The 15,837-nt window shown below is 52.9% G+C and overlaps 1 protein-coding gene across 5 annotated transcripts in view; it reads left to right on the plus strand.

The window, feature by feature from the left end:
* CACNA2D2 (calcium voltage-gated channel auxiliary subunit alpha2delta 2) overlaps nt 1–15,067 on the plus strand; it is a 642,762-nt gene extending 627,695 nt beyond the window's left edge. For all 5 annotated transcript variants that reach the window (XM_045024558.1, XM_045024559.1, XM_045024560.1 and 2 more), the window contains 10 exons: nt 1,189–1,283; nt 1,776–1,823; nt 3,535–3,606; nt 4,273–4,425; nt 5,594–5,646; nt 7,019–7,074; nt 7,466–7,589; nt 9,497–9,606; nt 10,359–10,447; nt 10,777–15,067. In XM_045024558.1, the coding sequence (XP_044880493.1) occupies nt 1,189–1,283; nt 1,776–1,823; nt 3,535–3,606; nt 4,273–4,425; nt 5,594–5,646; nt 7,019–7,074; nt 7,466–7,589; nt 9,497–9,606; nt 10,359–10,447; nt 10,777–10,905 (929 nt within the window). In that variant the 3' untranslated portion in view covers nt 10,906–15,067. The remainder of the gene's footprint in view (nt 1–1,188; nt 1,284–1,775; nt 1,824–3,534; nt 3,607–4,272; nt 4,426–5,593; nt 5,647–7,018; nt 7,075–7,465; nt 7,590–9,496; nt 9,607–10,358; nt 10,448–10,776) is intronic.
* Nucleotides 15,068–15,837: the final 770 nt, after the last annotated feature.

Here is a 15,837-nt window from a genome sequence, read left to right on the forward strand (position 1 = left end):
GGGGAAGAGCAGGGGCAGGAAGAGGCAGAGTGAAGGAGGGGCCTTACTGGAAGGGGTGGAGTGAGGGCGGGGCCTTGGGGTGAAGCAGGGGTTGAGCACCTGTGGTGAAGCGGAAAAGTTGGAACCTGTGCCCCTGGCTCTAGTCTGAGCTCTCTGTGTCCAGTCAATCCTGGGCTTCCCCTGTGTGGTTCCATGGATGGGGAGCAGCCACCTCCCTCTGGCCCATGTGGGAACTAGGAGGATGATCCTGAGCCCTCGACTATACAGTAACTCCTCACTTAACATTGTCGTTATGTTCCTGAAAAGTGCTACTTTAAGTGAGACCACGTTAAGCGAATCCAATTTCCCCATAAGAATGAATGGAAATGGGGGGGTTAGGTTTCAGGGAAAAGACAGACAAAAGACATTATATACATATACAGTATAAGTTTTAAATAATTGTAAACAAACTATTTAATACTGCAAAAAGAACAGGAGTACTTGTGGCACCTTAGAAACTAACAAACAAAGACGTCAAGAATTATAACATTCAAAAACCAGCTGGAGAACACTTCAATCTCCCTGGCCACTCGGTTACAGACCTAAAAGTCGCAATATTACAACAAAAATCTTCAAAAACAGACTTCAACGAGAGACTGCTGAATTGGAATGATGATTGTGAAGCTTGGTTGAGGTGGGACATAGTCGGGTCAGGGCGCGGGGGCTAGACCACTCTGCCTGTCCGGTGCTCCTGCCAGGGAGCAGGGTCGGGTCTTGCCCGCTCCCCGGCTGGAATGCTGGGCAGGCGGAGTGGGATAAGCCCCCACGCCCCGACCCTGCTCCCCAACCCCACTCCCCAGCACCAAGTAGGCAGAACAGGGCAAGCTCCTGCTCCCCAACCCCACTTCCTGGCAGGAGCGCCAGGTGGGCGGGTGGAGCGAGGCAAACCAAACAACCTTATAATGGAACTTTGCACGACTTTAAACAAGCATGTTCTCTAATAGATCAGCAACCTAATAACGAAACAATGTTAACCGGGATGACTTTAAGTGAGGAGTTTCTGTACTGAGTCTGGCTCCTTGTGATTTAACATACGGGGCAACATGCGCTGGCCACAGTCAACGCACCTCTCCAGGGCATGGGGCATGGCCGTGGGAATGAAGGGGAGCTGCTCTGTGACCTTCCCACACTCTCCTTTCCTCTCCCCAGTGGTTGGAGTGAAGCTTGACCTGGAGGCTTGGGCTGAAAAGTTTAAAGTCCTGGCAAGTAATCGGACAGACCGGGATCAGCTGGGAACGCGCAGGGTGAGTAGGGAGAGAGAAGAGGAAAAATCTGAGCTGTCGCCCTCCTGGGCAGGGCTGCTGGGCTTTGCTTCTACGGGTGGGATCTTAGTTAGCACAGAGAGGGGCACTCCAGTGGGATTGCTCAGACCTGTCCCGCTCTGCTCCAGGAGCAATCCCAGCTCAGCCCTGATCTGCACAGTCCTGCCAGTATCTCCTACCAGCCAGCCCCCTAGCTATCCCAATCTCCTCCATCCCACACAGACCTGGTTCCTCCTTTGCCCATTCCTTCCACCCATCATCCCATTACACCCCCCTGCCCTTTCCTCCCACATCCATGTTCCTTCTCTCCCGGTTGGCTTCTGATCTCCCCGGGGAAGTACAGTCAGGAGGAGCTGGGACGTGGTCAGTGGAGAAATGGATGCGATTCCGAATGAAGCAGATCACTTGCAGACACCCCGCTTGCTGCCCTGCTTACAATTGTCCCCCCTTCTTTGTGTTTGCTCGAATTGACAGTGCGACCCCTCCACGAGCTGCGAGATGGACTGTGAGGCCAACAACAAGGTGAGCAGTGGGATGGGGGGCTAAGGAGGACAGCTGCCCCTTACCCATCAGCCCCTTGACTTTGCCCTGGGCCATGAGTCCAGAGCATGGCAGCCAAATTCAGTGCCTCCTCCCCGCCCCTCATGTGCACTTACCATTTTTATTAAGCCTGTGTATCGCGCCCCAGGCGTTCATGATGCTGGCGTGATCCCTGCCCCCTGACATTTACAATCTACATCAGTGGTTCTCAAAGTTTTTTTTTTGCGGACGACTTGAAAATTGCTGAGGGTCTCGGCGGACCACTTAATGATCCTTCCAAATGTTGTTTGTACCATTAGCTAAGTATTGTAAAGTGCTTTGGAAAGAAGCGCTATATAAAAAAAACTTAATAATAATAAACTTTTTTTTATTCTACAAATTAAAGCACACAACTCATATTTTAATATCACTAGTCTTACCTTTCTGATGTGATGGATGTGCCCTCTCTCCCCGGCAGCCACAGCCCTGGAGCTGGGGAAAGTCGCCTCTTTCTCTGGCCGCTGCAGCCCTGCACATCCCAAGTTCCCCCCACCCCCTCTTCTCACCCCACTGCCCCCTCCCACCTACCTTCTATTCCCCCCAAAGCCACCACCTCACCTTACATGTGCATCTTCTTCAGGGTCCAGGCAGCTAATTAGTGGAGCCACGCCTGAGCGACTCCACTAATTAGGTGGGTGGCCCTTCATTCTCTTGTGTGTGGCTGCCCAGGCGCGCACCTTAGAGGGAACTATCCGCAGACCACCTGAATGGAGCTCACGAACCACCAGTTTGAGAACCTCTGATCTACATCATCACCTTGCATGACTCCTGCAGTCGCACAACTTGCCTCCTCTGTCTGGGATTCTCAGGGGACATGAGTTCTATTCCTGGCTCCACCTGCTGGGTGATCTGGGGAAAGTCACTTCCCCTCTTTCACCTGCAAAATGGAGATCATGATCCTTTGTAAAGCACTTTGAGCTCTACTGCTGAGAAATGCTAAGAGCTAGGCATAATTATTACACACTACAGGGATGGGAGAGCCTGCAAAGCCTCCCGACTCAGAGTACTTTGTGACAAATGTTTTCAAAACCCAAAGGAAATTCCAAGACAAAAAACTTTGGTTCAGGTTGAAAATACCCATCTGTAACTCCAGAGGAAATCACAGTAGAAAAACCCTGATGTGATTTTAAAATCTTCAGAAAGGCAGGAAATTCTTAGTTAAGGTTGCCCCCGAACACATCAAATTGAAAAGGACAAAAACACACGTAGAGTGATGCAGATGCCTTTAACTCTGTCCCTGTCCCTTGTCATCAGACATCGCCCTGGCAAGTGGATTTTGATACAGACTCTTTACAAAGGTTTGTTCCATCCCCTGTGTAGCCCGTACCTCCTAATGTGGCAGCTGTATTTCAGTGCTGCCCTTTCACACAGTACAGCAGCCCTTTAACACATGAAGACCCATGTGCTTTCAGGACAGATCCTGAAAGAGGGCCCCAGGGAACTAGGTGCTCAGGGCAGGGCTGACTGACCTTGTCACCTGTCCAGGGATTTCATGTGCCGCTTGCATTTCTCTTGAAACTCGCTTGACTTTGGCCAATAGGCAATGCCTGGGTTCTGCCCCCATGGCATGGCTGCCTGGACACAGCTGAGCCCAGCAGGGCTGCCTGTAGCTCTGAGCTGCCTACATCAGACCAATGCTCTCCTCCTTTTGCAGGACCTGATTTGCGTTCTCATTGACGATGGAGGCTTTCTGGTGCTCTCCAACCAGGAAGATCATTGGTACCAGGTGAGCAGCAGTTCTTCTGCCAAAGGCTGGGGAGGAGGGTCTTGGCTCTGAGATGCTGGGAGCCGAAGGAAGGGAAATCCCAGTCAGAGTGCAGAGAAGTGTGGTGATTTGCCCCCTCATGGCAAATTTGGGTAAATTTCAGTTCTGTCTGAAAGTGAAGGACTGATAGCGCTGCCCCTAAGCACAGTGCATGGCTGATGGCTTGCAGCCCCCCTGCTATTCCAGCCCGAGCCTCCCCACATACACAGCTCTGCCAATGCACCTCAATCCCGACCTGCAGCCTCCTTGCTCCCGCAGGAGCCCCTCTACGGATCTGCCAGTGCCCCTGCGTCCTACCCCACAGCACCCCCTGCTATTCCAGTTCTTGCCCTCCCCCCCAGCTCTGCCAGTGACCTTCAGTCCTGCACTGTGGCCCCACCACCATTATTCCATTCCTGGGTCATTCCTGCTGGTACTGAACTGTGTATTGGGTTATGAAGCACCCACAGGGGACTCAGCAGAGACCTCCAAACTCATTTCATTTGTGACCATAAGCCTGGCTCCTGTACTGCACCCGTGAGCTCTGCCTGGATGACCCAACGCAGAGCCCTGCTGTGCAGAGAGCATGTCTCATTTCTCATGCTCAGCACAGACTCGCCCCCTCTGCTCTGGTGTCGTCTGTTCCAGGTGGGGAAGTTTTTCAGCGAAGTGGATGCTAATTTGATGTCTGCCCTCTACAACAACTCCTTCTTCGCACGGAAGGAGTCCTACAACTTCCAGTCGGTGTGCACCCCGGAAGCTCAGAGCAACACAGGAGCTGCCCCCAGAGGGGTGTTTGTGGTGAGTGCAGGACTATGGGCAGCGATCGCACAGCCCAGGCGAGGGCTAAGTTCACTTGCTGGTCAAGGGGCTGTATCCCTGACAGCCAGGCAATTAAAGAGCCATTGATTGGCACAAAGAAATCAGTGGGGGGAATTCCTTTGGCTTTCCCATAGGGCGTAGCAGCTGGGTAATGCAGCCAATCAGAGCAACAAATGTCCTCCCAGAATGCAACAGGAGAAAGCTGGCCAGTCCTCTTAATCTGCCTGTTGGTACCAAGCCTTGAGTGATACTTCGACAGTTTGCTGTCACAGAGCCTCAAGTGCTGTGTCCCCAGGGGATTCAACATTGCACTGGACTAGGAGAGGGCTGCTTTATCCCTCCTCTTCCTTATGCCTTGTGGAGCGGGGGACTGTGGAGAGTAGCTCATCAAGGTTCAGCTTCCCTGTCAGATGCAGAGTCTGAAATAGCCTTTTGTCTCACACACGCTTAGGCTTTGTGGCCAGGCTGCGGTCTCCTCCAATATGGTACCCAGCAGCATTACTGAGTTGTGTCCATGCAGCAGCTTTCCTCACAGCACAGTCGCGTGCCAGCTGTGGCTGTGCATCCACCTTTACCGAGCTGCCTACTGTGTCGGTCTGAGTGCATTCTGGGAAAACACGGGCAGCTCTCCCAGAGTGCCACAGCGGGGTCTCGAGTGCCCACTGGACGCGACACAGAGCAGCCCCAGCATCACGTACTGCAATGCACTCTGGGGTGTCCTACCGCACAGAGAGTGGGGAGGAAGGGGGACCAGCCGCACCAGTTATGCAGGTCTGGTTAAGGAGTTAGCACTATTCTGCAAAAGAGCAGTGCGCCAGACAGGTTAGCCGGTAACAGCAGTGTGCCGGCACAGACCTCTGGCTGGGAGAAAGACCACTAGTGGCCACAGTCACTAACCAAGTGTTAACCCGGGGAGGTATGGACACTAGCCATGTTAAGAGCCACTAATAGGTTATAAAGCGGGGGAGACAAGAGCAAATGGAGCCCTCTATCCATGTGGCTCTAGCACAGGCATCTCCGGGGAGCGCTTCACACCTGTTCTTCTGCAGCATCAATCCCTGGATGCTGCCCACTGGTTTATTATTGTAGGGTCTTTCTGTGGCCCTGCTCCGTTGACACATTGTTTCCTTCTCCTCTTTCTTTTCAGCCCACCATGGCAGATTTCCTGAACCTGGCTTGGTGGACATCAGCCGCCGCATGGTAAGTCTCCATCTCTCTCGGCACTGCTGCTGCTGAGCCCCAAGCAGCCTGGGGAGCTGAATGCGGCCCAGATTTTATAGTGAGACTGGAGAGTAAGGATGTGCCACAGCGAGGCAGAGTAAGAGAGTGCTAGTGATAGAAGTCAGGTGGAAATGCCTTAATAGCTCCCATCTGGTCCATCCCATCCCCCGGGCCAGAGAACTCCATGCTCCTGGGGCTTGCCCACGCCTCTTCTAAATCTGGGCTTCCACCTCACTTCCTTAGGGAGCCTCCATTTCCGCCTAACACGTCTCAGCATCAGAAAATGTTCCCTGCAATTCAGCCTATGTCTGCACTAATCCATTTCAACCCAGATCTCCTGCTCTGCTCCCTTGGTGTTTACACCTTTCAGATACAATGTGAGATACTCCCTTTAGTCAGCATCTCTCTCTCTCTGTCTCACACACACAGACGCCCACACACCCCTAGGCATCAGTTAAACATTTCTCTGTACAGTTAAGCAGAAAGCTTCAAATATGGATGTCTAAAATTAGATACCTAAATAAGTGGCTTCTTCCCTGACTTTATCAGGAGCTGCTGGTGCTCAGCAATGCATGTCTGAAAATCAGATCATTTTTATTTAGGGGTCTAAATGTGGATATAAATATCTAACTTTCGCCACTCAAATTTGAACATTTTTGGCTTTTGTGCTTTTTACGGGATCATTAGGTTGGTGCTGAGATGCAGTGGTGGTTGGCATGCTATTAGAAGATAGATCCGTCCATCCAGATAGATCTATCTATTTGGATTGAGAGAGATGGAAGGGGATAGCCTTGGGGCCAATAGAGGAGCTCCTGAATGCTGTGTGGGTTTTGTTTGAAAATCGTACTTATTAGCAAATAGAACGTCGTCTCTTACCCAGTTTTTGCCGCGTTTGTGTTAATTGCTCGTATCTGCATCAGTAATGTCACCTGCCAAGTGACAGAATTTGAGTTCCGCACGCAAAGGAGAACTAGCCTGAGGAAAGTGAGTGCTCTTTGATGGAACGGAAGACTTAGAGTGGCTGGGTCTCTTTGGCTTTGATCAGATTCATGGTGGAATAGGGTGGGTTCCTTTCCATGCGATGGCTGTACCTGCCTTCGTGATGTCAGAGTAGCTCAAAGCCAGGCAAAGCAACCTCCTGCACAGAGAGTGAAAGGGAGAAGAAACATCTGCTTCTGGCTTCTGATCTTGCTAAGTGAAGGGGGCTTAGCTGACACAGTGTAAAACTGTCTATACTAGTGCTCCCAGGGAGCAGCCCACAGCCTTATATTCAGTGCATAGCTTGGCCCTAGCAGTGTGTTCTGATTGGCCTCTCATGTCAGCTAACAGCTCTGTGTTTTCCTTCCCAAAGGTCTTTGTTCCAGCAGCTCTTGTACGGCCTCACCTACAGCAGCTGGTTTCAAACAGGTAAGTCCTGCCCAGGTTAATGCCGTGCAGCAGCAAGAGGGATGAGTGGGAGGAGGGAGCACTGGAGAGAGGAGAAGTAAATGTCTGACTGGGGAATGGAGCGTACTAAGCGACTGAGATAGATAGATGATGTCACCAGCTGATCTTCCACTGGCCAGCACCTGGAGTCACTGCAGTAACCACCCAGCTCCAGCGCACAGATATCTGGGGTACATTGTATTGCTTTCCAAAATATCGTGGAGTGTGTTTTTGGCCAGCAAAGTCCACCTTAGTTCTGGCCGCTACTTCAGAGGGGCTTAGAGAAGCAGGGCACATTTCAGTGGGGTGGGAATGAGCAGCCTAGGGTTTTCCTTCTGCCGTGTCCCACTGTGTCTCTTGTCCCTGGTGACAGAGGATGTCACAGCAGACAGCATGGAGTCCAGAGAGACCAGCTGCATCATGAAGCAGACGCAGTACTACTTCAGCACTGTCAACGCCACCTATAATGCTATAATTGACTGTGGAAACTGCTCCAGGTCAGTGCGACGGGGTGCCCACAGCGGCGGGGTTCAGAGCAGCTGGTAACCAGAACACAGTATCCAGAGTGCATTTCACAGCTAGACAACACACACTCTGTTGCAAGGAGGGCTGGGGGCATCAGAGGGTCTTTCTCCTGCCAGGGGGTCCTGAGGCTGAGGACACTGGAGTGCCCTAGTGTCAGTTCTGTGCAGCAGGCTCGTTAATCCGACCACGTGGAGAGGAAGGAGCCAGACTGCTGAAAAAGAGCAGAGCAATGAAGATGGCTCCTTGGGCCCCATCCAACTCCTGTTAAAATAAAAGCAAATACTTCATTCAGTGGGAGCTGAATCAGGTCCCATGCAAAGGAGGCTCCACCTCTTCTTTCCACTTCAGCTGCTTCTCCTTGAGAGTGGCACAGTTGCTTTGCAGTAGCACCAAGGACTGGAACAAACACAGCAGCGCTGGCAGTGCCATAAGCAGTAGCAGCCAACAAGCATGCAGTGGTATTATTGCATCTCAAGTGCATTTGCAGGTTTGAAGCCAAACTCTTTGTGCCATCAGCTCCATGCAGAATCACAGGCAGCCTCTAGAACTGCTTGCGTTTGTGTGATTTGTTTTGTTGCATCTGGCTGCGGAGTCCCTGATCCGCAGGGTTGTATGAGAGATCTACACACTCTGAGCCATTGTTAGCCTATCAGACTCCTCTGCCCAGAAAGCCTTCCTGATGATGAGCTAGAGAACACTGATGCCTGGGAGAGGAACTTTCTCTTCCCCTTTTTTTAACTCAGGAGGCCTTGGAGTTTAAAATGGTGGTGTATTTTATACTGGGCCAAATACAAATCTGTGTAAGGGACCACAGAATTTGTTACATGATCATTTTAGCCAATCCTAATTAAGCCACATTAGCCAGAGGCCCACCAGCATGCACCGAGGCCAGGCTACTCAATTCCAAGGAGTGCCTTGCATGCTGGGATCTGTAGTCTCTCAGTGGGCAGCTGCATCCTGCTCCATGTTACGCAGTTTGGACGGGGCCCTTCATCTCCTACCCAACTGATACGTAACCCTCTGCTGGGCAAAGCTTGGGCACCTTGCTGACTCAATAAGAACTGCAAGACTAAAAGAGTCTTGTGGGTGCATGAATTAATAATGACTTTAATTCAGCCGATGGTCAGTTATTGATTGCTGAGATGCCCAGGTGGCAGCAGTGATCCCCCCGACCCCAAGTCCCCGGATCGTTCCCACGCCTGCTGAGAAGGGGAAGGAGGATGCAGCGGTGCTGGGGTTGGTGGTGCCGGAGCTACTGTTCCCTCCGTGATGTGATGGCTGTTGTGGCCCTGATCTAATTTTAGATTAGGGGTGTGAATTGTGTCTCTATCTGTTTGTAAAGCACCACTCACAGCCGTGGCCCTGTATATAAATAAACACTCTCAATAGCATTGTCCCATGACACCAGCAGTTGGTGGTACCGACAGCCCCATGGGATGAGTGAGCTGGACTCGAGGTGAGCTCCAAATTGTGCAGACTACTGGGGTTTCATTAAGTGGAACCTTTCCCCTCTAACGTCAACACAGCAGCTCTGACACCCAAGCCCTCGCAGCCTGGGAAGGAAGGAATTTCACCTGGCTGAACAGGGCCACCAGATGGGGTGAAAGCTTTGGACGCCTCTTTGGTACCTTAATCTTCCTTCACGTCCCTCCCTGATGACGCTTGGGAGGTCACCGATGGCAGGGGATGTGGCGGCCTGTACTCAGGGTCACAGGTTAGCCACGCCAAGGAAGAACTCATGGTGCACTCATGGTGGCTAGGGTTTCCCAAGTAGCACTAGCAGGGTTTGCTCTCTGCTGCTTGGGAGCGGCACAGCAGAGGTGGAGGATGCAGCGCAGGAGATGTGGCCCTGGATAACCATATTGCTCCCCTCCCACAGACTGTTCCACGCACAGAGGCTCGCCAACACCAATCTGCTGTTCGTTGTAGCGGATAAGCCGATGTGCAGCCAGTGTGAGTCCACCAAGCTCCCTCAGGCGGAGATACGAGGTATCCTTTGATTGTTGCTGCATTGGGCTTCACAGCTCCTGCCTCAGCCCCAGGGCATGGCCAACAGCTACTGGAGAGAAAAGTAGCTTTTCTCCTGGATGATCACAGAGGGTGGAATTCATCCCGCACTGAGGGCCAGTATAGTATAAGCGCCTCTTCAAGCCCATAGGTTTCAGGAGAGTCTTAAGTGCAGCCCATGCTAGTGCAGGATCCTCCCAGCAGCCCAATGCCTTAGAAATAACAAACATAATCCACAGATCAGCTCCCCTTGGAGCTAGTTGTGTCTCTGCCTCATGTGAGTTCAGCTCTGGGTCCACACCCTCCAAGAGTGTTCAGCTGCCCAGGTGATCACTTAGGTTCTCCATGCCCGATGACCAGTGAGGGAAGGTTAAGGGAGCTGAGATTGTTCTCAATGGGAAGAGAGGAGACCAAGACAACCTGCCAGAGGGCTTCAAAGACAGGAAGGGGATCCAGGACGATGGGTTGAGATACACAGGTCCCTGTAGAGAAGTGTTAAAAACCAATGGGCAATGCTGTGCACTAGCCTCCAAGCGAGGAGAGAAGAGAACTGGGGAGAATATCTTGGGAGGTCTCGGTCCTTCCCTAATTGCAGACCTCATGAAGTCCCCTGCATTCGGGGGGGCCTCCTGTCCAATTGCTTAACTTCTCTAAGCCACCCCAGCCCCACTTCGTCCCTCTGCCCTCAACCCCAGAATCATCCCTGCACTGCGTTGTTTCCTTGACACGTGAAGCTCCACCGAGAGATCCAAATCAGTGTGAGCTGGTAGACAAGCCCCGGTACCGGAAAGGCCCCCACATCTGCTTTGACTACGATGCAGCGGTAAGTGGGGGAACTGGCTTAAGGGGCAGAGGAAGCTGGGGACCTGGGAGAAGGGAGGCAGGGCAAGCTATGCATGGAATCTGCTGGGGATGGAAAGCAAGGTTGCCAGCAGCTCTCACTTTTCTAAGGATGCGCCAGGTCACAGGCAATAACCTCCCTCTGGTTCCAAAGCTCTCCTAGAATGAGTGCATCTGTTCTGGGTGTCAGTCAGCAGAATCCAATCACTGCATGGGGACTGCCTTTGTCCTGGGTCCCACTGGCACATGTGTGACGATCTCGCCTGCCCACCCAATCCCTGCAGAAACCCATCTCACCTTTTGTCTCCGCAGGAAGATACCTCAGACTGCGGCAGAGGGGCCTCCTTCAAACCCTCCCTCAGCGTCTTGTTGTCCCTGCAGCTGCTGCTCCTCTACTTGACTGCCAGCCGCCAGCCTCTGTCCTCAGCATCTTGCCTTTAAAACATCCATCTGGTCCAACCCATCCATTTTTCTTTTGTTTAAAACTCCATCTCCATTCTCTCCAGGCGTGTTGGAAAAGGGCAACTTCTTCTCGTCCCATCCGCTCTGGTTACACCTTGGCTGTGGCTCATGAGGACCTCCTCTCGCTCCACTGAGGAGCCTGGAATATCTTTTTATTTTTCCTTTTGCTTTGTTTCCCATCCTCTGCAACCTGGCCTTGCCTTTCTAGCGTCTCTGTGCAGCAGGTTGGCAAGAACTGAGCTTGAGCAAGACTTGGGGAATCACAACCCATTTGAGGCTTCTGTTCTTCAGACAGCGAGCGTCCTTGAGCTCTTGACTCCTTGACCCCGTCCTCTCCCTTCCATTGAGCTGTTGGCCAAATACGAAGAACAGTGACCTGGTTTTTTGGTTCGGTTTTCTTTTTTTTTCTCTTTTCCCTCATGGAACCTGTGGAATTCTGGGAGATTTTGTAGTTTCCATTGAGAGACGTCTTACCATTTTGCTGTCTTAAAGTATTTAACCAACACCGATGCCGGATTACTCTTGTATTTGAGATAATCCGCCCTCCTGCCCTTCCCATCCAAACAAAAACACAAAACAAAATAGAAGAGAAAAAAAAGGGTGTTTTCTTGCCAAATCGAGACAAGTCTTGTTAACTTCTCAACCAATCACCGTGGCTTCTTGAACTAAAAAAACAACCGATGTTATATTTTATAATGTCCTCATTTGCTTCTCCATGCCACCCAATCCCTAGGTGCTTTCCAACACCGTCCCGTCCAAGTCTCACCTTATTTACATCCATCTTATCCCAATCTTCAATTATTATTTTGTAGCCTGAGGATTTTAAACCATATCTTTCTACATCTGCTTTCCAACGTTTTAGCCTGAAGAAGTACAAATATTTATTGTCAGCAACAAGGACACACACACAAAAAAAGAAACTTGAATTGAATGTCATGGTCAGTATTATTTATTTAAATTGATAACTCTGTAGTGGGGAAGTGGGAGAGGGGATCCAAGACCTTCAGCAGCCATTCATGTGCATCATTCTAGCCCTGGCATACAGTGGGTGGGACTAACCATGGCTAAGAAGAACTTTCTGGTCCATGTTGTTGCCTCATTCCCCAGAGACAGCCTCCCACTACAACCCAGGCCGGATAACAGATGCCCCTGGACAGTTAACCCAAGGGTACATTGGCAGGAAGCTTGGCTAAGGGTTCATGGGGCTCTCTCTGGACCAGACTACCACCACTGGGGTAGGCACTGCCCACTCCTTTGAGTAGCATGCCCTGATCTTGTGTGCTGATTCATTCTCCACCAGGCATGCAGAGCTGGAGAGGATCCAACAGGGCCTTTTAAAACACCCAGGGCCTGATATAAGGAGGGTACTGAGCCCTCACAGCTCCCATTGACCTCAGTGGGGTTCAACACCTCCAAAAAACCCAGCCCAAGCTCGCCCCTGAGTGTAACTGTTAAGTCAGCAGAGATACACCAGGGAGCATTTGGCCCTCACCCCCCAAATACCACCCCAGAGGGACTGGCATCCAGGGCAGCTCTACTAGAGGAGGAGGGTCCCTGAACTGAGCCCCCCAAAATGGCTAAGTGGTGCCCTCATGTCACTCCCATTGACTCCGCCTCTGAGGGGAGAGTTTAACCTGACGCACCTTTGGCCGTTGGTTGCCCCATGTGAGCCTGGTGGACGCTTGGGAAGGGACATGCGCTAGTGAGGGGTTTTGGCCACAGAGCAGGGGGTCAGGCCCCCAGAGGGGTAGGTTCAGTCTCCCGAAACAGCATGCAGGGCAAGAGAAGGAGGAAGATGCTACACAGGCACCAGTAACGTGTCAGGTGCACCACCAGCAGGGGGATGCCATGGTGCATTTGACACATTATTCCCTGGGTGCCCACGGCCCTGGTTTTCACACTCGGAATGCCTCATTGCATGATGTGAGTTACCCTGGGCCTGTGAAGCACCCAGATGTCTGGGAGAGGGCAGAACATCTGGATCTTAGGGTCTCGCTAACTGGGAGACTTGAGACTGACCCGTCTTTCAAGCAGCAGCCAGCACTTTCTGTCCCTGATGTCACATATGTATCCAGATGGCATCAGATGCCCCCAACATGGGCCTTTCAGATTTGGTTTTAGGGGAGAGGGTTCTATGAGCACCTGCCACTCAACTCAAGCCCCTGTCCCCCACCAAGAGCCCCTCCAGTTGTCTTCATAGCGGCATGTTTTATGTCTGGGGCTGGCTTTTCAAATCAAAGTCAGAATCCCTCCCCCCATAGCGAGTGGTGGCTAGATGGGATGTCAAAGCGGCAGGGCTAGCTCAGTGCCTGTCCTCAGCCATTGGGGCTGTTCCTGGTGCACAGGCTGGGATGCCATTCTACACAGGTTCAGCTGCACTTGAGTACCCTCCCGACCCCAAAGCCCCCTTCTCTTCAGCCAAATATCTCCTCTGCCTCTTTGCATTGGGTGGCCAGGAAAGGGGAAAGGACCCTCGCTCATTGCTGCTTCATGGGTGGGCGCATAGAGCAACATCATGAGGGGCTGACCGTGGCCCCGACCTCATCCTGTACCCTAGCTCTCGGTGTCTCCTGAGCCAAGATTGCCTAGCCGTGCCAGACGGTGCGACTGCTTTGTGACATGGGCAAACGTCTGTGAGGTACTAACTGAGATCCCGCCCTAACTCCATTTCCTTCCACTTCTCACCAAAGCCGGACTGAACCCCTGGGGTACAAACCAGCCTGTCGCTACCTTGCCCCCATCTCTGTGTTTGCCTGAAGCCACGGAGCCAGGGAATGTGTGTCCCCGCTCAGCAGCAAATAGAAACCAAAGGCCAAGTGAGAGAAAACCAGACGTACGCTCCTATAGAATCTCCTTGATTTTTGGTGTGTTGACACCTGGGCAGGAAGAGCTAGGAACGGGCAGGGGGTGGGGGGGCGTGCATTGCTCTGCTCTGTGACACCATAGTGTGGAGCCAATATACAGGAGCCACTTTGTGAGCTGCTTGTATAACCAACTGGCTTAAGGCCCAGTGGAGTGTCCCCTGAGCTCGGATGAGCCCTTTGTTTGATCGCGCCCCTGTGACTGTAGCAGGCTGCTCCTTTCAGCTAGGAGAGCTCTCTGGTAGCTCACAGAGCAGGGGCTCATGCAGAGGTTGTATTTCCCTCCCCTGGCTGCTAGCGTGTGGCAGAGCCAGTTGCACCTGGAACATGGACAGCGCAGCCCCATCAGCACTGGCCAGCCAGGCTGCATCGTCTCTGTGAGAACAGCGTCTCCTGATCACGGCACCCTGCAGCCCCAGCCTGGGCTCCCAGAGCAAAGCCAGGCTCCTTCCCATGCACCTGCCATGCCCTGAAACAAGACATTAGCCCCCTGGGGCATTACTAGGCTAGCGCCCTCACTGTGCCCGCTTCCACCCTGGCACTACAGCTCTGTGCCTGCTGGGCAGAGCGTTTCCTGTGGTCCAGCAACAGCACAGCCCTTGTCAGATACACCCCCCACCACACACACACTCACTCCATGTGTGTACACAGCCACATGCAGACACATCCCCTCATACCCACAAGAGAACACACACTCTTGTACGTTCACAGATGCATACACCAAACTGTGCACACACCTGGCCCACGTGGCTACCTCTCCTGTGAACAGCCACACGTACATACACACACTCCCGCATACACCCTAACACAATCTTTGGTTCAGGGGGCCATTTTGTGCTAAGCTACTGCCATCACCCCTCATCCAGGAGCCTGGTAGCACCATTCCCCCTGTATCCTTCCTCTGATCCTGACACAAACTTCACCCAGCGGCCGCAGGGCCAGACAGGAGACCTGTCAGATCACCCAGCACTAGAGGTGGCTTTTCCCCTTGAATTCCCCTGGCACTATATTCGTTTTCCCTGGAGGAAATCTTACTAGATCCCACCATTGCCATGAGCACCCCAGCCCCTTTGCCCCCCAAGTTGTGTGCCCTGCAGGAGGCTGGCACTGCCAGCCTGAAGGTATTTCAGAGGTCTCCCAGTGAAGCGCCAGCAGTGCAGAGTGCAGGTGATGAGGTGGGGGTGGGGGAGGAGATGGCTGGGGCAGAGTGTGCTGACAAAGTTGGGGATGAGCTGGGGTATGGCAGGAGAAGAATGCAGAGGATGAAGTGGGGGTGGGGTAGGGAATGTTTGGGACAGAGTGCAGGGGATGAGGTGGGGGTGGGGGAGGAGATGGCTGGGGCAGAGTGTGCTGACAAAGTGGGGGTGAGGCAGGGAAGAGCTGGGCAGAGTGCAGGGAATGAGGTGGGGGTGAGGAATGGCCGGGGCAGAGTGCAGGGGATAAGGTGGGGGTGGGGCAGAGGGGATAGCTGTGACAGAATGCAGGGGATGGGGGGGGTGAGGCAGGGTGTGGCTGGGGCAGCGTGCAGGGGATGAGCTGGGGTATGGCAGGAGAAGAATGCAGAGGATGAAGGGGTGGGGTAGGGAATGTTTGGGACAGAGTGCAGGGGATGAGGTGGGGGTGGGGGAGGAGATGGCTGGGGCAGAGTGTGCTGACAAAGTGGGGGTGAGGCAGGGAAGAGCTGGGCAGAGTGCAGGGGATGAGGTGGGGGTGAGGAATGGCCGGGGCAGAGTGCAGGGGATAAGGTGGGGGTGGGGCAGAGGGGATAGCTGTGACAGAATGCAGGGGATGGGGGGGTGAGGCAGGGTGTGGCTGGGGCAGCGTGCAGGGGATGAGCTGGGGTATGGCAGGAGAAGAATGCAGAGGATGAAGTGGGGGTGGGGTAGGGAATGTTTGGGACAGAGTGCAGGGGATAAGGTGGGGATGGGGGTAGAGGGGATACTGTGACAGAGTGCAAGGGATGAGGTGCTGGTGGAGGTAGAGGGGATGGCCAGGGCAGATCTGTGCAGAGTACGCTCAGGCTAGCGAGGGAGCCCGTGTAGGAATTTTG

The sequence above is a fragment of the Mauremys mutica genome, chromosome 7 (assembly GCF_020497125.1).
Source record: "Mauremys mutica isolate MM-2020 ecotype Southern chromosome 7, ASM2049712v1, whole genome shotgun sequence".
In the NCBI taxonomy this organism is placed as follows: Eukaryota; Metazoa; Chordata; order Testudines; family Geoemydidae; genus Mauremys; species Mauremys mutica.